At 34.8% G+C, this 26,141-nt stretch overlaps 1 protein-coding gene across 3 annotated transcripts in view; it reads left to right on the forward strand.

Moving 5' to 3' along the window:
- The window catches only part of PTPRD (protein tyrosine phosphatase receptor type D), a 1,472,813-nt gene that overhangs the window by 1,296,998 nt on the left and 149,674 nt on the right, over positions 1 to 26,141 (forward strand). For all 3 annotated transcript variants that reach the window (XM_058166456.1, XM_058166457.1, XM_058166458.1), the window contains 8 exons: positions 1,989 to 2,258; positions 5,134 to 5,715; positions 13,285 to 13,418; positions 15,305 to 15,449; positions 17,474 to 17,779; positions 18,593 to 18,786; positions 20,610 to 20,636; positions 24,881 to 24,998. In XM_058166456.1, coding sequence (XP_058022439.1) covers positions 1,989 to 2,258; positions 5,134 to 5,715; positions 13,285 to 13,418; positions 15,305 to 15,449; positions 17,474 to 17,779; positions 18,593 to 18,786; positions 20,610 to 20,636; positions 24,881 to 24,998 — 1,776 coding nt within the window. The remainder of the gene's footprint in view (positions 1 to 1,988; positions 2,259 to 5,133; positions 5,716 to 13,284; positions 13,419 to 15,304; positions 15,450 to 17,473; positions 17,780 to 18,592; positions 18,787 to 20,609; positions 20,637 to 24,880; positions 24,999 to 26,141) is intronic.

The raw sequence follows: 26,141 nt of genomic DNA on the forward strand, positions 1-26,141 counted from the left end.
TTTAATGTGTGATGGTATCTGATTGTTGTGCATGGTCAAAGAAGATGAAAGTTTGGATGCATGACCAACAGCGGTAATACTCCTGAATGCTTAAGGCCTTGCCAATTTGGTCAGTGTTCCTGCTTTTTCCTCCCTTCTTCCAGTTTCCTTTCCTTTTCTTTTATGTTGTCGATGCCTGCTGATCCAGGAATGACTTTCTGCGGTTAATTGCTCCTCTAAGCACTCCTTCAAGCATGAGGACTAAAACTTCTCTTGTGTTTTAGTTTTATTTTAAAAACAAAGCAAAACATCCCCCCACCTCCCAAATTACTCTGTTTGGGATTACAGAGTCTGCACTGCCTGTCATTTGCTTGTGTAACTTTTTGTCATTTGGCTGAAAGGCATGGTTGGCTCCTTCTTCTCCCTGTGCCCCTCCCATTCACTCATGAGGCCATCAGAGTAAGCCTCTTTCATGTCTATAGACATTTATTTATTCAATCCAGTAGGAAGGTTGAAATTGATGAAATGTTTGTCTGGAGTTTATAGTCTTGACCCAGCTAAGGTTTTCCCTATATAAATAACTAAAAACAACCCCCCCCAACTCCCATTGTTAATGATAGGACTTAGTTGTCAATTTCTCTCAGTCAGGACCATATTGATTTACTGAATTTTATCACTGAGAGGTACAGTTTAGCTTCTTATCTAAAAAGCAGGCATAACAAAGGATGCAGTATTTTGTAGAACAAAAGCCCTCGATTTGTTGCATCTCCTTTTTCAACGCTTGCAATATACAAATGAAACATACAGAATAAATGAAGCAGGAACACTGATTCTTAATCATTTTCTTGCTGTTGTGCTTTGCTTAAATGCTGATTACTTTGTTAATGCAGTACCTTGTTGCTATGTGTTGCAGATACTAATATTCCTTATTTTGTACACATAGAACTGCTTTTAATATTATCCTTAATCCTGGCAACGTACTTTTCTTTCCTTTTTATGTGAAAACTATGGAATCTGGAATGCTTTACTGTTCTCCCTTCTTTTTCACCACCATAACTTGCTTCGTAACAACCTTAGGCTTAATCTAGTACCTTCCTATTTCTTACCTTATCTCCTTAAAACCCCTATTTTTTTCAAATTACCATATTATCCTCACGTTTTAAAAGTGATCTTCTCTGTCTTAGTACATTTCCCACCCAATCCTTTAATTAGTTTTATTTCCTAATAAAAATGTTCCGTTCCTGAGCATGATTCCTTTTAAACTGTGTCACTTGCTTGCCTGCATGATCAAATCCAGAACTCATACTGGCTTTGCCTTGTTTCTTTTCCTATATATATGTATATGTATATGTATATGTATATGTATATGTATATGTATATGTATATGTATATGTATATGTATATGCATATGCATATGCATATGCATATGCATATGCATATGCATATGCACATACATATGTTTTCCTATGTTTGTTTTGATGTCAATGTGAGGTCTTGAGGCTGCATCCACTTTTGGGTCTGAAAGCAAATCAGAGTTGTATTTTCAGTGTACTGTAGGTGATGTGTTCTAAGGCTCTGATGTGACAATGTGATGCAACACATTTTTTTTACATCAGTTGGCTGGAAGTGTACAGCGCTGAAGTTGATTTTAATATTCAACTCAAGCATGCTGTCAACTTTCCAGTTTTTTTTCTGTACATATGTGTATAAAGAATAGAATTGTATATATGTGTGTGTGTGTTGATGTTTATGTATTGCTATTGTATACTTATTTAATTGCTGATCTCCACTAAGTATTTAAAAATAGTATGAATGTGGTAAAAATTAACGATTTCATGTATAAAGAATTAATTTTATGTACAAATATATCTCTTTAGTTTTCTTTTTCTGAGTTTAGAATACCAATTAGTGCTTTAAATTGTGTTGATATATGCATGTAGTCTTGTTTGGAAGCTCTTAAGTTCCCAATTTTTATATGGGTCATTAGTTTTATTTGTGCTTCATTGTAGTTCGCCGGGTGCCACCAAGATTCTCAATCCCACCCACCAACCATGAAATTATGCCTGGAGGAAGTGTTAACATCACCTGTGTTGCTGTGGGGTCACCAATGCCATATGTAAAATGGATGCTGGGAGCGGAAGATCTGACACCAGAAGATGATATGCCAATTGGAAGGAATGTCCTAGAGCTCAATGATGTTAGGCAGTCTGCTAATTATACCTGTGTGGCCATGTCCACTCTTGGTGTTATAGAAGCAATAGCACAGATAACTGTAAAAGGTATGAAGTTTAACTGAAACATATGCATGTTTAACCTGCTTTTAAAAAAGAGATTTAGTAGTAACCCCACAATTTTGCAAATAATTTTTTTACGGATTAATTATGTATCTACATTAGATGTAGGCTACAAGTGTAATATCAATTTAAGTATTATGTTTGAAGGTATATAGAATAAGACCCAAGTTTCTTCTGAAAATTAAAATTACTTCCTTGTCATCTGATTACAAGAATAGCTGATATAATAGCTGATATATTCCAAAAATAGATGGGAAAAGGGTCAAAGAGGAACCAATTTACATATCTATTCCTAGACAGCTAGAAATAATCTATAATGTTGCTGGAAACCTAGGCCAGACAAAGTGAAATTGAAGACAGCCTTAACTTAACTAGCAAAATCTTGGCCATGTTGGTTAATTCAGGCTTTTTCTGATTGCTGCCCTGCCCGAGGTTGAATATCTGTGCTAGGTTTTTGTGACAAATAGGATACAAGAATGAATAAGTGGAAGAAGAAAAGAACCTGGTTACTGGCCTTAATTCCTTTCAAGCTGCAGCCTGATGAAGAAAGATGAGCTGGTTGCAAAGGAACTGTTAAATCCCATAGTCCTATTTATGAATACTTGGTCACTTGCTACATTCTATATGAATGTCCAATATGAACATTTATTTATTTATTGTTTGAATTTATATACCGCCCTATCTCCCAAAGGACTCAGGGCGGTTCACAGGCATATAAAAACATCAATATACAAATTAAAACAATCATTAAAAAACTTATTCTACTGCCCAATTAATTAAAAGTAAAAAATATAGATATTAAAATCAATTTAAAAACCCCTCTAAATTTAAAATCTAAAAAACTAAGCCAGTCCTGCACAGATGAATAAATGAGTCTTGAGCTCGCGACGGAAGGTTCGAAGGTCCGGAAGTTGACGGAGTCCTGGGGGGAGTTCGTTCCAGAGGGCGGGAGCCCCCACAGAGAAGGCCCTTCCCCTGGGCGTCGCCAGACGACACTGCCTAGCTGACGGCACCCTGAGGAGTCCCTCTCTGTGAGAGCGCACGGGTGCTGACTTGCCAGGTATTATAATGAACTGGCTCTTTCAATTACAGTTTTCCCTAGGTGTGTTGAGAGTCTTTCTTCTACGAACCTGCCCAGACCGACCCTCAACATGCCTAGGACAAACCCTGATTGAAACAGGTCTGAATAATCAGTTTCTTGCTGATATAGGGTATCTGCAGTTGCTGATATAGGGTATCTGGTTTGCGTCAATTACCTGACCTTCGGACCTTCCGCCGTGAATTGAAAATGTACCTGTTTATCCAAGCGGGACTGGCTTAATTTTTTTAATTTTTTACATTTTTTAAATTTTTTGAATTTTAATAATTTTAACTGGGGTATTTTATTTATGGGTCAAATTTGACGGTTTTAATTTTCGGCCATTTATAGAATAGGTTATTTTAACTGTGGTTTTAATTTGTATATTGTACTGTTTTAATCTGGCTGTACACCGCCCTGAGTCCTTCGGGAGAAGGGCGGTATAAAAATCTAAATAATAAATAAATAAATAAAAATAAATAAATAAATAAGACTACCATTTTTAAAAAAATTAGAAATAGAAGATTACAGATGGTTATTACAGTGACCTTCTGGATCATGTGAAGGCTTTTTCTCAGGACTGCCTCCTTTAATCAAGAAGGATTTCATCCCTGACTTAAGCAGATACTAATAAACATGGGATCAGTCCTGACCTGGTGTTGTGACCTAGGCCCAAGTAGGTAGTATTAGACGCAATCAGTTCAGAAACAGACTTTATTAGAACAGCTAAGAATTAACTCATTCTCAGTGTAGTCCAATTAGAACTATGCATTCTTTGAAACATTAGGATATTCTGAAAGGCCTTTTTATTTTCAATGGTCAAAATATTCATTAGTTGTAGTTACCATATTTTTCAGAGTATAAAAAACATTTTAGTTTTTGGGGAGGAAAATAAGAAAAAAGCTGATTGGCGGGTGGATCACCTCCCGGAATACCCCCAATCAGCTGTTCCCAGTGATGAATTTTAGCAACAGGTTTGTTGGTTGTGAGCTCTGTGCCTTGTTTTTTTTCCAGCCTCTGAAACTTCTGAAACTCCATTTCAGAAAAAACTTTTTTTTCTGCCTCTGAAAGCCTCCAAAACAGAGCTTCAGAAAAAAAGCCTCTGAAACTTTGTTCATTTCTGAGGTTTTTTTTCTGAAGCTCTGTTTGGAAGCTTTTTTTCCTGAAGCTTCATTTCTGAGGCTTTTTTCAGCCTCTGAATCCTCTGTTTGAGAGGCTGAATGGGGCTACATTTGGAGTATAAGATGCACCAAGATTTTCACCCTCTTTTTTTGGGGAAAAAGGTGTGTCTTATATTCTGAAAAATACGGTAATATCCATTGAAATTAATGGTAAATTTTAATTCTGATCTAAATCTTTTTTATTTATTCGTGTAGGAACTAAATGTAACTAAATCAAAACCGGACTTTGTTCCATTCCATCCTCTTCTCTGATGCTCTTCCTCTTCTTCTCTTTTATATGCCCCTCTCCTATAAAATTCAGTATATGAGGCCACATTTAGACTTGTGTTTAAGATTAGAAAAGTTTAATGTTCTTAAAATAATTTGTTTTTCTTTCTGGCAGATATTGAATAAACACTTAATATTTGAAGACTTATCATTTGCAGAATGATATGGGTGGCATAAAAATTACACAAAGAAATAAATACATATTTTTCCTTATATATTTTAATATATATTTTCTGTTCTCCAGATAACTATGGATTTCCTTAGTTATTTTAAGCTTCTTTTCTATAGTTACATTTTCCCTCCTGGTTCAATAAATTTTATTTTAATTTTCTAGCATTGCCCAAACCTCCAGGAACTCCTATTGTGACCGAAAGCACAGCAACAAGCATTACTTTGACCTGGGATTCTGGAAATCCTGAGCCAGTGTCTTACTACATAATCCAGCATAAACCTAAGAATACTGAGGAACTATATAAAGAAATTGATGGAGTAGCCACAACAAGATATAGTGTGGCTGGCTTAAGCCCATATTCCGAATATGAGTTCAGAGTGGTTGCTGTGAATAACATTGGAAGGGGTCCACCCAGTGAACCTGTGACAACACGAACCTCAGAGCAAGCACCATCTAGTGCACCACGTAATGTACAAGCTCGTATGTTGAGCTCAACCACCATTTTAGTGCAATGGGAAGAACCTGAGGAACCAAATGGTCAAATACAAGGCTACAGAGTGTATTACACTATGGATCCTTCCCAACATGTCAACAGCTGGTTAAAACATAATGTGGCTGATAGCCATATCACCACCATTGGGAATCTTGTACCACAGAAAACTTATTCAGTAAAAGTACTTGCCTTTACCTCAGTTGGAGATGGGCCACTTTCTAGTGATATACAAGTCATCACTCAAACAGGAGGTAAGATGGAATTTATGATAATCTCTTCCAATCACTTTTGGTATGGGTTGACAGTTTATTTATTTATCTATTTATTTTTATTTATTTATTTATTTTGTCACAACATTATATAAAAAGTATTATATAGTATATGAACATATGTATGAGTAAATATTAGGAGGTATAAGCATCAATATATATATAGGAAGAAGAAAAGAAAAACAATAGGACAGGAACGGTAGGCACGTTTGTGCGCTTATGCACGCCCATTATGGTCCTCTTAGGAATGGGGTGAGGTCAATAGTAGAAAGTTTTTGGCTAAAGCTTTTAGGATTATGGGAAGAGACCACAGAGTCGGGTAAAGTATTCCAAGCACTGATGATTCTGTTACAGAAGTCATATTTTCTGCAATCTAGATTAAAGCGGTTAATATTAAGTTTGAATCTGTTGGTTGCTCTTGTATTGTTGCAATTAAAGCTGAAGTAGTCTTTAACAGGAAGGACATTACAATAGATGATTCTATGAGTTAAACTTAGGTCTTGTCGAAGGCGACGGAGTTCCAAGTTTTCTAAGCCTAGGATTTCAAGTCTGGTGGGATAAGGTATTTTGTTGTTTTCTGAGGAATGGAGAACTCTTCTTGTAAAATATTTCTGGACTCATTCAATTGTATTGATGTCAGAGATGTGGTGAGGGTTCCAAACAGGTGAGCTGTATTCTAGAATTGGTCTAGCAAATGTTTTATATGCTCTGGTTAGTAGTGTGGTGTTTTTGGAAAAGAAGCTACGCAGGATTAGGTTTACAACTTTTAGAGCCTTTTTTGCTGTGTAATTACAGTGGGCTTTGGCACTTAGATCATTTGACATGAAAACTCCAAGGTCTTTAACGGGGTGGGGGTCATTGTAAAGTAATGTCCATCAAGTATGTACTTAGTGTTTGGGTTCTTTTTTCCAATATGTAAGACTGAGCATTTGCTGGTTGAGATCTGGAGTTGACAAGTTTTAGACCAAGTGGTTAGATGATCAAGGTCTTTTTGGATGATAGATGCATTGTCTGTGGTGTTAAATAGTTAAAGATGGTTATGCTGGGAAACTGCCAGCTCAGCTGCAAGGAAGGGTCAAGTAGAGACCCAGTTTGGAGTTGTTGGATAGCTGCAAGCAGCCTCTTAAGCTTGATCTCTCCCAAAGTGAAGCCTTATCTGGTCATTCTCAAGGATAGGAAAGCAGTCTGAGGAGATTCTAATAACTTAGGTAGAAGATAATAACTGTCAGTAATTGTCAAGACAGATAAATCATATAGTAACAAATGCTGGAAATGCCATGAGCGCCATATGTAGCAGATAAGGAAAAAAACAAAACACTCCCCCAAAAAAGTACAGGGAAAAAATACATGGCATTATTTAGAAAGTGTTAAAAATCAAATTTTGAAATGAAACCACAATTCAAAATTAGGCATAATGCTAAGAGATCTCAATGAAAAATACTACAATTAATTAAGACATTTACTAAGAAACATGTTCACAAAATTTATGCATTGAAAAAGAGAGAAGTTATTGATTATATCAAATTGGGAACCTAGGTTTGGAGAATATTCAGTAATAGCAGAATTAACAACACAATTTTCTAACAGAAGTTTGACCAAATTTGAGCAAGAATAATAATAATAATAATAATAATAATAATAATAATAATAATAATAATAATAATAATAATAATAATAATAATAATAATAATAATAATAGAGTTGGAAGGAACCTTGGAGGTCTTCTAGTCCAACCCCCTGCCCAGGCAGGAAACCTTACACCATTTCAGACAAATGGCTATCCAACATTTTCTTAAAAATTTCCAGTATTGGAGCATTCACAACTTCTGCAGCAAGTTGTTCCACTGATTAATTGTTCTAACTGTCAGGAAATTTCTCCTTAGTTCTAAGTTGCTTCTTTCCTTGATCAGTTTCCACCCATTGCTTCTTGTTCTATCCTCAGGTACTTTGGATAATAGTTTGACTCCCTCTTCTTTGAGGCAACCCCTGAGATATTGGAACACTGCCACCATGTCTCCCCTAGTCCTTCTTTTCATTAAACTAGGCATACTGAGTTCCTGCAACCGTTCTTCATATGTTTTAGCCTCCAGTCCCCTAATCATCTTTGCTGCTCTTCTCTGCACTCTTTCTAGAGTCTCAACATCCTTTTTACATCGTGGCAACCAAAAGTGAATGCAATATTCCAAGTGTGGCCTTACCAAGGCATTATAAAGTGGTATTAACACTTCACGTGATCTTGATTCTATCCCTCTGTTTATGCAGCCCAGAACTGTGTTGGCTAAATAATATGAAATAATATATCTCATATTATTTAGCAAGGTATAATTTAGCATTTAGTATGTGATTTTTAAGGGGAAAAAGAATTGACCAAAGAACTTAAATCAGAAACACATGAACATTTTAATTGTTCACAAATATTGTATATCAATATGATCATAGCAAAGAGAAAGCTAGAAAACATTTAACTTTAAAGTTTTAGTAGTTCTTCTTACTCTCTTTTTTATCCTATTACTTAATAACAAAGTAATAGAGACTCTGGAACTTAGTTCAGAGATTTAGAAGTCTTTAAAATCCTTTTTATAATTGTTAAAAATAATCTTTCTATTTAATATTTAAAAAGGCTTTTAATCTGTAAAAAGGTTAATTTCTATCAGTGATATAATGAGACTAATTATAATTTTTGTAACTTTGCTTACTACTCTTTTCATCATTTTTTTTGTTTGTTCATTTTCTTTACATTCCTATTTCCTTAATAGAAAAAAATGTCTCTACATATTTTTTAAAAAAATAGCATTAGGAAATTGGGATTCTAAAAACATTAAAATTATTGTCCCACAATAAAAACAGTTTCTCATCTGCTCTTTTATGGTAAATTGTAGAGTAAAAAAATAATTATTTTGCATAGGCCAATCCAAAAATACTTATTTCTTGGTTTAATTTTTTTTACAGGCTAAGTATTACAATTTACAAAGAAAGGAAAAAGAAATAATACTAATTCAAGTTGAAGTTTAAAACAATATTTAAAATAGACGGTATAGATAATAAAAAGTCCAAAATAAGCTATAAAATAAAAGTGGATATCTAATAAATCTAAAATATGATACGGCTAATATATTCTGATACACTATTAAAAGCTTAAAATACTATAATTGATATCAATGGATAGAAATTAAAAATAAGGCATGTATAGAATAAAATAAGATACAAAATGTGTTTAAATATGTCGATTAAGTAGGAATATGTGGGAATAGATATACAAAGTTAAGAATTATGTACTGTCAGAATGATGTTGACTTGTATAATTATTACGGATGTATTTTTGTTATAGATATATTTTAACTTGTATTTTAGAATTTTAAATGTTAATAAAGGTTTAAAATAAATAAAAAATAAAATAAAAAGCTTAAAATGCTATAAAATAATCCATATCCAAATTGTAGGCAAAATATATCTACTGAACTTTAAAATTATTTGGTTAAGATGGTTCATGCCCATAATTTAAACGCATTTATAGTCATAAGGGATCGCAGAAATGACCTTGGGGAAGCTGTGCAGTGACCATTACAAATAAAATTGATATTAGTCCTAAAAGTAGCAAACAAATTCCACATAAACAATAATGAATATTAAAGAATGGACAGCATTTTTCTTTCCTCCCTCCTAAAGCCAAGACAATTAAGGTGGAGTCACTTTAAATTTCTTTCTAATGTTTTCTTCTTATTCTGAGCTGAAATCCTATTTAAAGCTTTGGTTACATAGTTTCTCCAGGTCGTCACCCTAATTGTTCCAACAGATGGAATTTAAACTCATATCACCCTAACTGATTGGTTACTTTATATTATATGAATTAGGTCTTGCAAACTAATTCACTTTTTTGGCTTCTGTTTGAATTTCTTTTCATTCATTTTTTCAACAATTTATTTATATGATAAAAATATTATCAAATTTTTTATTTTTAAGCACACAAATTGCTTCTCTGCTGATCCGTCCATAGTACACACATATACAGCATTTTGTTTTAAGAAATAAACATACTTTATTCCATTCTATCTGGGGAATTAAAAAATAGGTTGCATTGATTTATCCGTGGAACAGATTTTGTCTTCTTGTCCCTATCCTCCAGATGGTTTTTTTTAAAATAAAACCTCTGGAGAAGAAAGTAGAGAAAGGAAATTTATTCCCATAAATTTTATCTATCTCATTTATAAATTCCATTCACACAAAATAGGGGTGCCTAAAAATGATCTGAAAGAAGCTACTGTGTTCATTCGGTTAGTGCTCCTTCCCAAGTAAAATTATGTCAGCAAGGTCAGTTCTAATATAGTGCAAAAAAAAAAGCTACTCCCCTCAGCCATTCCACAGTCCCAATGTTGATTCCCCCTAACTGCTACTAAAAACAAATACTTTAAGGACAGCAACTCTTGTAACATCATTTTAAACTTCATCAGTGATATAATGGTGTGTTGATATCAAAAACAACTACTGTGTTTTCCCGAAAATAAGAACCTATCTTATATTTTTTTTGAACCCTAAAATAAGCGCTTGGTCTTATTGCCATGCGGTCAAAAGTCCGATTGGGCTTATTATCAGGGGATGTCTTATTTTTGGGAGAACAGGGATGTGCATTTTAAAATCTACTTGGCTGTAAGATTGGGGGTGGGGTGGGGCGGAATGTTAAGTATTCCAGGTTTTTTTTGCTGGATATAGATACTGTATGAGGTCTAAAAATGTTTTATTGTTTGGTTAACAATTAAAGCAAATACATTTGCTTCTTAGGATTTGTAAAATTACACATTTCATAATGAAGTAATGTAAAAAGTGTATAGCAGATTTTCATAATGTACATAATTATTGTCATTATGAAAATCTGCTATACACTCTTTACATTTTCAAACGCCTGGAGAGACATTAGCAATGGGCTGCTCCTGGAAATGATTGGCAAAAAAAAAAGTTCACAATTAAAGTGGCATTAAAACAGAAACCCATCCTGTAACCCATGATTAGGTTACAGTATATAGGCTAGTATAAATAGCCTTTGGAATTACTTCAAGTAAGAGGTTACATGGCTAGAAAGCTGATCGATGATTTATTATTCATGTTATCTTGAGAAGTGTTTGTCAACCTCTGTATGGATTTCCAAGTCAGGCAATTCTCTAGCCAGCATAAATAGATATCAACCCTTTTTAGCAGATAAATACAGACAGTCCTCAACAGTTCATCTAGTGACCGTTCAAAGCTACAACAGCACTGAAAAATGTGATTTCTGACCATTTTTCAAAGTTAGAATCTTTGCAGCATCCCTAGGATCATGTGATCAAAATTTGGATGCTTGAGAATTGGTTCATGTTTATGATGGTTGCTGTGTCCCAAGGTCATGTGTGACCCTGTGACTCCTGAGGACATTTTGACCCTGTGACTCCCGAGGACACGGACAGGTTGTTGGGAAGGTTAAATGCCACCACATGTTTACTGGATCCGTGCCCCTCCTGGTTGGTACTGGCCACGCAGGAGGTGACACGAGGCTGGCTCCGGGGGATTACAAATGCTTCTTTGCGGGAGGGGGTCTTTCCCACTGCCTTGAAAGAGGCGGTGGTGAGACCTCTCCTCAAGAAGCCTTCCCTGGACCCAGCTGTTTTAGGAAATTATCGTCCAGTCTCCAACCTTCGTTTTACGGCGAAGGTTGTAGAGAGTGCGGTGGCATGTCAACTACCCCAGTACCTGGATGAAACCGTCTATCTAGACCCGTTCCAGTCCGGATTCCGGCCCAGATACAGTACAGAGACGGCTTTGGTCGCGGTGGTGGATGATCTCTGGAGGGCCAGGGATAAGGGTTACTCCTCTGCCCTGGTCCTATTAGACCTCTCAGCGGCTTTCGATACCATTGACCATGGTATCCTGCTGCGCCGGTTGGAGGGTTTGGGAATGGGAGGCACCGTTTATCGGTGGTTCTCCTCCTACCTCTCTGACCGGACGCAGACAGTGTTGACAGGGGGGCAGAGATCGACCCTGAGGCGCCTCGTGTGGGGTGCCGCAGGGGTCGATTCTCTCGCCTCTCCTGTTCAACATCTATATGAAGCCGCTGGGTGAGATCATCAGTGGTTTTGGAGTGAGATACCAACTGTACGCTGATGATACGCAGCTGTACTTTTCCACCCCAGGCCACCCCAACGAAGCTATCGAAGTACTGTCCCGGTGTCTGGAAGCCGTACGGGTCTGGATGGGGAGGAACAGGCTCAAGCTCAATCCCTCCAAGACGGAGTGGCTGTGGATGCCGGCACCCCGGTACAGTCAGCTGCAGCCGCGGCTGACTGTTGGGGGCGAGTCATTGGCCCCGATGGAAAGGGTGCGCAATTTGCCGTTCTCCTGGATGGGCGGTTGTCGTTTGAAGATCACCTGAAGACCATCTCCAGGAGAGCTTTTTATCAGGTTCGCCTGATTTGCCAGTTGCGCCCCTTCCTGGACCGGGATGCCCTATGCACAGTCACTCATGCTCTTGTTACTTCTCGCTTGGATTACTGCAATGCTCTCTACATGGGGCTCCCCTTGAAGAGCACTCGGAGGCTCCAGTTAGTTCAGAATGCAGCTGCGCGGGTGATAGAGGGAGCGGTTCGGAGCTCCCATGTAACACCCATCCTGCGCAGACTGCACTGGCTATCTGTTGTCTTCCGGGTGCGCTTCAAGGTATTGGTTACCACCTTTAAAGCGCTCCATGGCTTAGGACTGGGATATTTACGGGACCGCCTACTGCCATCTTGTATCTCCCAGCGACTTGTGCGTTCTCACAGAGAGGGACTCCTTAGGGTGCCGTCAGCCAAGCAATGTTGACTGGCGGCCCCCAAGGGAAGAACCTTCTCTGTGGGGGCTCCCACCCTGTGGAACGAGCTTCCCCCTGGACTTCGACAAATACCTGACCTTCGGACCTTTCGCCGCGAATTTAAGACTTATTTGTTTCGTCTTGCTGGACTGGCTTGAATTTTAATTTCAATTTTTAGCTGATTTTATGGGGTTTTAATTTTATATTAACTTTTAGTGTTACTTGTATTTTAATATTAGGCCAAATTTAATAAGTTTTTTAATGTTTTTTTTAATATTGTATGTATTGCTGTATTTTTATTCTGGCTGTAAACCGCCCTGAGTCCTTCGGGAGAAGGGCGGTATACAAATTAAAATATTATTATTATTATTATTATTATGTGATCACCTTTTGTGACCATCTGGCAAGCAAAATCAATGGGGAAGCCAGATTCACTTAACAGATGCAGTGATTCACTTAATAACTGTGGCAAGAAAGGTCATAAAATGGGGCAAAACTCACTTAACAAATGTTTCACTTGACAATTGAAATTCTGGGATCAATTGTGGTCATAAATCAAGGACTACCTGTAATGATACTTTGATAGTGCAAAGAACTGGCATGAAAATCAGAGTGATGAAGAAGAGTACTAGCTGTAGCAGATGAGGTACTTAAAAAGTGTAGCCTATTTAAATTAAACAGAGTCCTTGAAGGCTTTGGGTTTTTGGAGTAAATGCTCTTATGTGCTCTTGTTTCAGTCCCAGGACAACCACTAAACTTCAAAGCTGAACCTGAATCTGAAACAAGCATATTACTTTCTTGGACACCTCCACGATCTGATACTATCTCCAATTATGATCTTGTTTACAAGGATGGAGAACATGGTGAAGAGGTAAATAAACTGTTATTTTTCATGTTTGAAAACACTTTGCAAGTATTGCAAGATCTTCTAAATTACATTTCCATTCTTTTAAAATTTGCACAAATTATAATAGTAGACCAGCCTTTTCTTCATCCTGAATTCAAAACAACAAAATACAACTTTGGTATAGATCTGTCTGCTTTGTTTTTTCTCCTGTTCAATCATATTTCATTGTACAGGCTGCCTGTACAAAGTCCATGAAGTTTTTTAGCAGTGGTTTGCCACTGTCTCCTTCCTATGCGTATAGTGTGAATAGTATCATGGCACGGTTTGATAGGTACTGTTTCTCAGCATTACCAGCAAATTTTCCCCAAATATTATCTGATAAAATGTAGTGGTAACTCTAACACTAAATTTGTTGTGTTTGGATCATATTGTATACAGGTCATCCTTGCTGCCTTGGGCAGTGATAATTTGCAGCAAAATAGGAATAAAACGGTAACTTTGCAGCTAAATCCTGCATTTGCAGCTTTCACAGGTCTGAAAAATCAAAGGAAAGCTGAAGTCAGATCGAAAACACAGCCACATGATTTTTCACTTATAGATTGCTTTGCTTATTGACTGAGCTTCCAGTTCCATTTGTGTCACTAAACAAGGATTTTGTGTAACAAACGCAAATATCATGGCAATAAATACTTTGATTGATTGATGATACCTTTTTATACACATTTGAACATATGCACAAAGTTGCATATTGATACCTTATCCTGTTATTCAGTTCTTGGAACAACCAGCCATATGCCATAAACTAGGGCATGGATGACCATCTGAATTTTCTCCCATTTTCCAAGAATGGGCACAACTAGAGCAGAAGATGAACCTGTGGAAAGATTTAGTCACAGCCGTCACCTAATTATCAAGCAGGAGCTGTAAGGAGAATCCAGTAGCTCCCTAGTCTCAAATGAGGATGTGACTGCCGTTGACAGCCCATCCAAGACCAAGAGCGACAAATTCCTAAATCTAGTTGGCCATAACCACTTGAATTTAGCAGGGTTTGCCTGTATCTATTCCTTTTCATCCCAATGGCTTCCAGACACAACTTTATCTGCCTCAAGACAATGCCTTAGGCATGAAGCTTTATTCGAGATCTTTGGGACAGTCACACATTCTCTGCCCTAGGAAGAAGGCAGTAGCAAACCACCTCCAATATCTTGCCAAGAAAATTCCAGGGTCTAGTCCAGTGATGGCCAACTTTTTCTGGACCAAGTGCCCAAAGTACACATATCCAAACCCCCAAAATACAATGCACACTTGGCCCCCATGCATGCGGCCTATCCCCCATGCATGTGTGACAGTTTGCATACCCACAGGCAATGCAAACTGCCTGTGGGCATGCAATAGGTTCGCCATCACGGGTCTAGTCTGACTGTGTATTTATGTATGTTTGTGTGTGTGTATAAATTTACTTCTAAGAAGTATATTCGTTTGTGCAATTTACAGCACAAGTGACTTACAGTAGTTTTGAAACAGAGCAGTGATTTTGAAAAATCTTGTTTCTTCATGTCTTAATAACAACTTAGACTTAGTTGAAAGAGATTTCCATTTACATAAATTGTCAATGGAAGAAATGTAGTGATTGCTTCATTTAGGACTTTTCATTATGTAGATTGTTATGTGGATGTTGGTACTTTTTACTGCCAGCCATGTGCATTTTTGTAAGGGTTAGTCTTAGTACAATAACAGATTTCAGGTAATATGGTTTTGAAGCATGGAGTTGTAGCTACATATACTAATTTCAGTAATGTTCAGTTTCTGTTGTCAAACACCTAATTTTATGTTGGAATATTAGACATTTTTTATTGAAATCACAACTTAGTATTAATTTATTCCTCCTTTATTTGTTATTTACCATTCAGCAGAGAATTTCTATTGATCCAGCTACATCTTATCACTTGCAAGGCCTAAAACCAAATAGCTTATACTACTTTCGTTTGGCTGCACGTTCTCCACAAGGTCTTGGTGCGTCAACAGCAGAAATTTCAGCTAGAACAATGCAGTCAAGTAAGTGTCTCTCCTTGATTTCTTAATTTTTTCTTATACTTCTTCTAGTTAACAAGCACAGAAGGTGTGATTATTAAATTATTACGTTGCAAAGAAGTCTAAGCATGGAAACTAAGGGCATCTCACCTTCCTCTTGTTCACCATAATCTATTCATTCACCATGCCCAGATTTCCAAGCAGGAACATCCGTGGGTAATTGCAGGACTAAAGAAAAATATATTCTATCGGTGATACTTTTTTTACTCCTTAGAGAGATCAACAAATTGCTATTCTAAAAAATGTTTTTGGGAGTAGTCGCTCCTTTTTTTCTTTAGGAAGCTTGTTCTGAGATCTTTTAGGAAATTTAAAACGGCTAAAACTGAAAACAAGGACATTCTTTGTTACTTAGTGGAGACAGAAATAAATATCTATAGAAAAATAGTTTGTAAAGGTAGGTTTATCAGTCCTATAGTGGATAGCTTCATTTCAAAACATATTTAATATTCTGTAGCATGGCATTTGATGCAACATTAGTTAAAATTTTGAAAATTTTGCTTCTTTCCATATAAACATCTTGACAAATAAAGAATAAATGTGCTGCCTACAAAAGTAACTCCTAAGGTTTAAAAAAGGATTTCATACATCCTTTTTAGAAAATAAGGAAATCAAATATTAGCATTGCAACTCTGTCCAATCAGAAATAAGGGGAATTGTGCTCCCTGTGCAAAAACATGAGGAATAAAATTTGACGAATTAAGTTGAGGGACAAACCATTTCATATAACATTTTATTGACAATTACCAGGTCCATATAATGAATTCTCATCAAATAAGTATTTCTAGTTTACTCTTGTCCATTAAACAATAAAACAGAATTGGGATGTACACAGAAATTAATGGAACTTCTAAGTATTATGTTGGGGGCCAGAAATCAAGTTTAATGTGATATACAAAAATGGATGTAAGTAATCTAATAAAGGCTTTCCTATAATTTTTAATAATAATATTTCACTAATAAACTAAAGCTCTATTTTAAATGTATCTATTTAAAAATAGTCACTTGAGTTTTTGAGTAGAAAGGATTAATGTTGAAGTTAAGTGTATTATGTTAGTTAAATTATTTTGCCTTTTTTAACCAATCAATTTTTTAATGTTCTATAATTTTGTATTGTGTGTGGGTTGAGTGGGTGGTGTATGTTTTGTAAAATTGCTAGTAGATTTCAATTCTTTGCTAGCCAAGGTTTTTCCAAGAGGAGCTAAAATATTAAACAGTATCTTCATTTACGGTAAGTACAAGTTACAGTCAGATCCAACAGCCATGTCACTTTTTCATGGTAGGTAAATCTTTGACTAAGACAAATGAAAACTCCTTTCTGATTCTGCATGTCTTACATTTTATGGCTACAATTGTGTTTTAATAAATATTTTTTTAATTTAAAATACAGAATAGGTAGAAAAAGGAAAAATGGAAAATTCAGGTACTTCTATGTTGATTTTTCATAATTGAACAGTGCAGGAAAGATTGGTCAGTGGGTAAGCTGGTGGGAAGGAAGGAAAGGAAGGAAGGAAGGAAGGAAGGGGAGAAGGGAGGAGGGATTGGGATGGAAAGAAGGGAAGGAAGGAAAGGAAAGAAAAAAGAAAGGAAGGAAGGATAAAAGGAAGAAAAAAAGAAAGAAAGACTACTAAACATATAAGATAAGCAATATTACAAGTATATATACATATATACACACATAGAAGTATCATGTTTGATGTTTTTATTTCAAGAAGAATCATTAATCACAGGTAGGTAACAATAAATTGAGGCTCATTTTCATGTATTTCCCCCAACATCCTTTTCCACTTTTTAGTTAATTCATTTTCAGTTGTTTCATGTTAATAAGCCAAGGCTCATAAGACTGTCTAAATACTTTATTTCTAAATTTAATTTTTATTTTTCCTTGGTTTGCCCTTTATTATTTATTTTTCTTTCTTTTTGTTCATTTTTTTCTTCAACCACTTCTCTCCTCTCACTCAAATCCTCCTTTAACCCACTACTGAAATTAGAGCCATCAGCTCCTCCTCAAGACATTAGTTGCAACAGCCCCAGCTCCACTAGTATTTTGGTAAGTTGGCAACCTCCTCCAGTGGAAAAACAGAATGGAATTATCACTTCCTATTCCATCAAGTACACTGGAACTGATGGAGAAGATGACAAGCCCCATGAAATTTTGGGAATTACTCCAGATACTACACAGTACCTTTTGGAACAGTTGGAAAAATGGACTGAATATCGCATTACTGTGGCAGCCCACACTGATGTCGGACCTGGCCCAGAGAGTGAATCTGTATTTATTCGGACAGATGAAGATGGTATGTTTCTTCCACCCCATCCGTTTGACTTTTTCTCTCAATCTGCTATCTTTGTGTGATCTAAGTATTCCTTCCCTTCCTTGCTCATCTTTTTTCCCCTACAATTATTTCACCGGATATTTTAAACCCAAAATGCCTTTTCCTGCTTTTGTGTTTTTAAAAGCAGCAACAACAAAAAGCAAAAAAATAGAAATGTTACGAACAACATAAAGAACTCTTTAAAGTGCTTCCCCAATGTGCATGGCCTATTTTCTTCTATACAAAAAAGTGGAATTTTTTTTTTTTAGACTTTTCCCTCTTTTTAAAATCTTCTGATTTTGTTCTGTTTTTACACATCTTATAAAATATTTGTATCTTTGAGGAAACTGATGCTTCTCAATTTTTAAAATATTTTGAAATACGTTTTTCATATTTGAACTTTGAAGACAAATTGCACGTTGCTATTGCCTTTTTCCCCGTTGAAGAAATAATAATATAATAATGCATTTTAAAAGTCTTTTAGGTTTTGTATTATTTTGATTACTAAAATACTTCTTTGTGCTTTAATGCTTTGACTTTCAAAGCATCTTCCTTGGCTTTTGTACATTTTTACATGTTTTTCTATTTCTCTAATACTCTTTTTTCTTCCATTTTTGCATCAGTCATGTTTTTTGATCTTTTCACTGAAATGTAGAACAGTTTTGTAGTGTTTTCATTTGTATTCTCCAAGAAAGGCTTGTGGGGTCTCCTTTTAAAAAGAAAAGAAAAAGAAAAAAAAAGACTGGTTATTTGGGACAAGTGCCTGTAATTCTTTTATCCACTGATATGTTCCAGTTCCTAGTGGTCCACCTCGCAAAGTCGAGGTTGAGGCTGTCAACTCTACATCTGTTAAAGTGTCATGGCGTTCTCCAGTGCCCAATAAGCAGCATGGCCAAATCCGAGGTTACCAGGTGCATTATGTGAAGATGGAAAATGGAGAGCCTAGGGGCCAACCTATGCTGAAGGATATCATGTTGGCTGATGCACAGGTAATGAATTATATTCAATTTCTTTAAATAAGAAAAGCAAGCTATTCGTACACTGACCTTTTCTTTTTTTTTTTTTCTCAATTAACAACTTGAATGTTTTCTTCCCAGTGCAGTACGTTACTGCTAAAAGAAATCTGAAAGCTTCAATCTAAAACCAAATAATCAGGCTACCGTACTATTTTGTGTATAAATATTATTTCTAGGCATGGATATGTTGTGGTAATGGGAGGAAAAACGTATCTGAAACATAGGCTATTTTTAAATCAAAGTACATGTTTCTTATAGTGGAAGTTCATCCCTGGTCGATGTTTGCAATTATCAGGACAGTGTAATATTATATACAGAACTTGCTAAACTATACAGTATATTAATAGATTGACATTATTTTATATTTAATATGTTCTTCCTATGCTCTGGAAGAATAATCACTTTTTAGTTCATTTTGATTTGGGTATAAGTTCTGTTCTGTAGTTATATTTCTACATATGATCCAGGTAATGTTAAGTATTTTAAATTATATTAATATATAAATGAAGTTTATGGTGCACTTAAATTTTTGAATTGAATTACATCAGTTTGGTTGGGTAATGTGTAATATATGCAAGTGAGCCTGGGTTGGGAAATAATATAATAGAACTCAGTGATATATTTAAAATAAACTGTGCCTGAGATGAATAGTTGATCTAATAATATATGAGATGCTTTGTTTTTATTAAAGAAAAGCCTAGGATGATATATTGATAAACTGAAACTACACTACATTTTTTCTTACAGAATATAACAAATCATAGAGAACCTATTTTTCCATAAGGCAAATTTGTCCATATTAAATAAGCTTTAAAAATACAGATTTTTAATTACATATGTTTTATGAGCTTTGGAGCCTGAAATCATTCTGATGGTATCATAAACCATGAAATATAAAAAGCTTTTTTCATTCATAGTTAATTCTGTTTTGAAATGTAGCAATATGTAACTATCATATATCATACCCTAAAACGAATTAGAGTTGAACTACATTGTTTAAATAGAAAGACTTTATGGCATCTGTAATATTTTAAACTCCAATTCAATAAAATTACTTTACTGACAGCAATACCATTTTTTTCATGTGATGATTTAACGCCCTCCAATTTCTGTATTAAATAATTAACATATTTGTAAGTCTTATTCATATCAATGTTTTAGCACATTTAGAACAACTTGTTAATGCTTTTGGATCATTGTGAATCTCCAGGAATTAGAAAGAGAACAATATGATTATATTGTACCTCTGTTCCTTGAACAGATTTTCCCACTTGGAAAATATGCAGCCCTTTATGGCTCTAGTTCAAATTCCTTTTTTTCTTTTTTTTTTCTTTAATTATAGAAGGAGCAGAGTGTGCTGTTGGTCATATGGTTCCGTTACTGATATGAAGTATCAAGTACATATAAATTGCTTCTATGAATCTAAACAGGTGTACTGAATTAAATTTGACAAGGTAAAATAGAAATGAACATGGCTTAGTAGCATATGGTTAACTAAAATGTAGCCTTACATTATATCTCAACAGTTTTAACTAATGCAATCATAAAACATTGCTATAAACTAACACTTCAAACTAGGATGTATGGGTTTTTTTCAGAAATATAAGCCACTATTTATGTACCGTCAAAGAGAAACCGAAATTTGTAGGGTTTTTCCCCCCCTAAATTCAGGCTGATTTTACTGGTTAATTTTTATGTGTGGTTATCCTGAGAAGGATAAAGATGCTTCAGTAGCCTACAAATATCTCCTCATTTCTTCTTCTTTTTTCTTCCCAACATTCTTTACTCTCAATCAGTGGGAATATGATGATACTACTGAACATGTGAGTAAAACTGATTGCCTTCCCCCACAAAGTATGATGACTTTAACGTTTAATTTTTTGGTTGCTTGCACACATGCATGCATTAATACTTTTCACCCACCTTTGTTTTGTTTTGATGCAATGCTTTTGCTTTCTACGTTTTGTTAAATTTGTATAATTGCCTAACTGGATCTTTCAGAGTACCCAAAGTGGTTTCCCACCCCCCAAAGAAAGCAGTTACCATTTTCATTTGCTTAACTCAACTTTCTTCAGGCCCAATGTTTGCTATCAAACAGACATTTTCTTTTAGTTCTTAACCTGTTCATTTCAGTTGATGAAATGCCATGTTAAATATGTATTTGAAATGCATTTTTGTGAAAATTTACATTGGTATTGGCTCAGGACCAACATTTTTAAAGCTGAGCTTTTCACTCATTATTGTTAATTAGATATTTCCATCACCATTTAAAGAGTTCCTCTTTTAATGATACTTTTTTCCAAAAGCATGTACCCAACGATAAAGCTAAAAGTCAGATTATCATATGATAATCATGAGTTACTGGATGAAAATAAAACCAGTGCAATCAGCAAATTCAATTTCCAGCTTGTATTTTAGCGCTAGTAAAAATATTTCATTTATCTCTTACTCTCTAAAGAAACATATAAACTTACCTTACTCAATGTTTTAAGGAAAATTTAAAAACATATTCATCTTACAAAGTAGACCTATAAATTGGTCAATTCATTTTGAAAACAATTATCTACTTTTAGTGTTGTTTCAATAAATATAGCACATTGCTTATCAGAATTCTCACACTGGATGACACTGTTTTTTCATGTTTTTTCAATGTTACTTTTGACTCTGAAATTTTCTGATCTAAAGAATCTATTTCATCTCCAAAATGTTGTTTCACCACAGCCATATATATTTTTAACTGCATGAATTCAATCATTATAAAAGACAGTAAATCATGAAAAGAACTTTTAACAAAATTAGCAACTCCAAATAACTTTGTTTCTATTTTGCCCTCTCTGATATATTCTCTTTCGTTGTCTAAAAACTCTTGGCAGTTTTCAATTGCTGTTCAGATGTTGAGAAGATGTACACTTTCAGTTAAAGATGGAGATGACTCCTGGGCCCCTAATTTATTACAATATAACACTAATTTAAATGAGGAAAAACAAAAATATTTTTCTGTTTACCATTTAAAAGAGTGACAGACCAAATTACAAATCAACATAGTGACGTTATCATTTCAATGTGATTGCCTCATATATTGTTTGTAAATTTGAAATTAAGATTTTTTATTTAAAATACCAGTCTTTCTCAAAACATTGTGTCAATAAATTTTCATATGATCCGGTAGTCAAAATAGTGCTATTGGCTGTGTGACAACTTAGAACTTTGCACATTCCTTTGAATGTTATAGAATGGATAGGATTGTCAAATGCTCATAGAAACTACTTTATGTTGAATAATCCTGCCCATTGTTAAGAATTTACTATCTTTCTCATATATATTTAACAGTCTATTTTTAACCCACCAATTGAGTCCTTTTACTTGAAGTTCAGTATCTGCATATGAAAGATTCCAAGGAAGCTTAATAAAGTCTTATTTTCTGAGCATGAGAAATACACCTATTAGGGAGAAAAGGAATCCAGTGTGCTTTCCCCATGTAGTCACTCTTACAAAGCATGTTTTGTGTGCCTTGGAGCATAACTAATTTGTATTATTAACAGATAGGTAGGTGGAAAATATGGTGTCCCATATTATAGCAAATTGTGTATCTGTGTATTTTATAGGCAATAGTCAAAACCCATATCACCATTTTCTACACAAGTTCTAAATGCCTCACCACTCATTTTAAAATACTTATGTTCATAATGTGTTCATTTGTTTAAAATTTTAGTTTAGTTTTAGTTTCTACAGCTGCCCATTAATATGTTACATAAAAAAGAACTTGCTAAAGTTTATAGTTCTCCCAATTTTTACTATTCAAAAGGAGAAACTAGTGGAAATTTTGGCCATGAAGAACTGAGTAATACTGCATTGAAAATTAAAATTAACGTGCATAAAACATAAAACATGCATAAAAAAGCATATACATTTTAAGGCTGAGACATAATGGAGCCAAATATAAGTTGTTTTAGATCAATGAAATATTAAGCATATAAAAATAGTGGAATTTTAGAAAGCTTAAATTTTGCTAGCTGAAGTCCTTTGTATCATTTCAAAAATTAGTTTCAGCATGTAAAACGACTCATCAGTTTGTTTCTAATATATAATCACTTTCAGATTCTTTTTAATCTTCATCCTTTTAAAAAATATTTTAAAAGCTGCAAGTTAGTTCTCACTTAATAAATCCTATTAGATTTCCTATTGAATAACTATATAGAGCTTAATATATTTTCCATAATTTCTTGTTCCAAATCAAATATTCAGATTATATTTAATGATATTTTAGATTTTAAATAATAAATTAAATTACTCAATATTACTTTACAATGTATGTCATAACCATCATAAAATGGAGCAGTTTTATTACTTTTGGGGCGTCATCATTTAGTGCATGGTCCGCAGTAGGTGTGATTTTGCTGAAAAATAGAAGTGCTAGAAGTGTTTTGTGAGCAGTGCTCACAAAACACAGTCACATGACCTTGGGACACTGAAAATGACCATTTTGCCAAGCATACAGAGTTTGGTCATGTAATCATGAAGGAGACCCAATTATCAGAACTTCAAATCTGGAGAATAAATTCCCTTTTCAGGTAATTGGAATGATCACTAAGCAACCCGTTTTAAGTACATGTAGAATTTTGATTATGCTGTGCTTCATCATTTTGTAGCATGAAATCCAAAGTGTTCCCTTCGCAATTAGAATTACCCTTTAAAATCTTATTAGTTATATACACATTTATTGAAAGAAGTAAATCTCCCCTAGAACTGTGCTTCAAAAATTTATTCCAGAATGAATTTTCATTAAAGCACTGCTTAATGTTATGGGCAAGATCAGTAATGGTCATATGTCTAGGATTACCTGTATTTGTTGGATCAGTGATGCTGATTCCTAGGAACTATACATGGAATCATAGATTTCATAAATTATGACAAGTCATGTAATGGACAGGGAGACTAACCTTGAGAAACAGAAACGGCAACCAAGATAGACAAATAAATGAAATCTGAATCCAAAGCAAAGGTGTAATTTGAGAAATTGTCTGAGACTTGATTCCACCCTCCCTCTAGTAGGGAGGAGGGGAAGCACATTCACACTTGCCAGATTCTGTTACAATAGCCCTACAGTAAAACTGGTGTTCATATACATCATGGTTTCCCAATCTGCTCCATCTCAAAACGCTGACAGGGCGTAAAACGTTTTGGTGTCAAAAAATTACCAAAATTACCATAAAACTGTTTTTAGAGGGCAAAAAAATAGAGTAGGCAAGTTGATAATAGCACATATAGGCCGGTTCATAAATCTTTTTTAAAATCTAAATTTTTGGAAACAATTCTGAGTTATTTTGTTGTTCACATGATCAGCCAAGACTGGATTTGGCATTTTTATCTACCTATCAAGTCCAAGTACTGAGATAGACAGATCATGTTTAATAATAACAACAGCAGCAGCAACAACAACAACAAAAATGTTTTCAGGCTCAGGTTATACTTGTCATATATACTTGTCAGGTTATACTTGCCATCATCTTAAAATGGCAAGAAAAGTTGTCACTGATTTCGACAATATTAGTCAGACAGTTCTCCAGTGGTTACAATAAAGGTGTTCAAGGCCACTTGCAGCCATCTTAAGTTTATACCCCAATCTATATGTAACATGGTTCTGTAATTATAGATAACCTTGCTGTAAAGATAACAGAATGACTGATTTGTAAATAATGGGTAACACAACTATTGTGTCAAGTTTGATTTTATTTTTGTAGCCCAAATACACTCATTGTACTGTAATAAAAATGAATCGTAAGAACATGTGTTGTGATGTTGTGCCCTTTAAGTATAAGCAATGCTTAACCTTATGTTTATAAAAATATTTAGGGCATGCTGCTCAGAACACTCATCATTCTTTTGGCTTAATGCAAAACTTTATCCACTCATATTATCTTCTGATATCCCTAAAAGCTTGTCTGCAGATAGCATGAAAGCTCTGTGCACTGAATGCAAGTTATTGTAACTTATGAAAGATGAAAAACTTAATGAAGGGTATTTATTCCATATATTGATATACCATATTTTTATTACATCATTTTAGGAGATGGTCATAGCTGGATTACAGCCAGAGACAACCTATTCCCTTACTGTGACAGCCTATACTACCAAAGGAGATGGTGCACGAAGCAAACCTAGATTAGTATCTACTACTGGTGCAGGTATTATTTGATGATCCTTTCCATTATGAAGCCTTAAAACTAATGTTGACTGCTTTGATCATTTCTGATAACCAGGTGCTAAAATGTTCTTAGCTGATTATGTACACTAAAATATTATTGATTTTCATTGTAATTTTTCCATGCCTGACTTCATCTAGAGTTTAGATACATCCAGGACTTTGGATATACCCAGGCAAGTTGGGGAAAATATAAAATCTGACACATCAGGCATAGTACAATTGTTTTGTAAGCCATTCTCTTTCAATTGAAGAAACACAAATGCCCACTGTTTACATAAATTGAAATGTGGGATGTGAAGATGTCCATTACAATTTGTTGAATAAGCCATATTTGCCTACTTCACATGTTACACTAAAATAAAAATAAAAAATCCAACAAACTACAGTGCATGAAATTATAACAGGATATTGCTAAAATGAAATACAGGAGTCTGGAAAAAGTGTTGGGAACAAAAAATAAAGGCCAGAATAGGTAGAGATCTAAAGATACTGTATGTGATTTCCAAGTTGACATTATTAATCATTAAAGTCAGGAATATATGGAAGAGTTATTCTACTTCACCCAATCTATTAAAAAAAATTGGTAAAGTATATCCATAAAATGGAACTGAAAATATCTCTGTAAAGTACAGGGAAATGCGTAAAGAGACTATAGAACTACAGATAGGACTGAAAATAAAGGGAGCAGCAGGCAAATGGAGAATTTGACTCATGAACATTTGGATCTAAGACAGCATGTATTCATTAAGCCTAATTAATGTTTTGATACTGTTTGTTCTTTCAAACAATGTAACTATTGGTTTTAGGTTTACAATGCTGTTTCCCCCCCCCACACACACTTTTATGGAAAATATACAGACTATCCTTTCAGTCTCAATCTGCTGTGTATTCATTCATTATTATTTACCTTTCTTCTGCGTTTTGTCTGCACGTTAGATCTCTTGGCCAATTAATTATCAAAGGACTAGTGGGAAAATCTTTAGTTTTATATTAATTTTGTATAGTACATTAGAAAAGAATAATTGTTCTTCTAATAATAATATATAAAGCAGTGCTTTCATTTGGCTTCCTTTTTAGTGTTCCAAGAATAAATTGCTTTATTAGCAAGATTTCAACTTTGTTT

This window comes from Ahaetulla prasina, chromosome 2 (genome assembly GCF_028640845.1).
Source record: "Ahaetulla prasina isolate Xishuangbanna chromosome 2, ASM2864084v1, whole genome shotgun sequence".
NCBI lineage: Eukaryota > Metazoa > Chordata > Lepidosauria > Squamata > Colubridae > Ahaetulla > Ahaetulla prasina.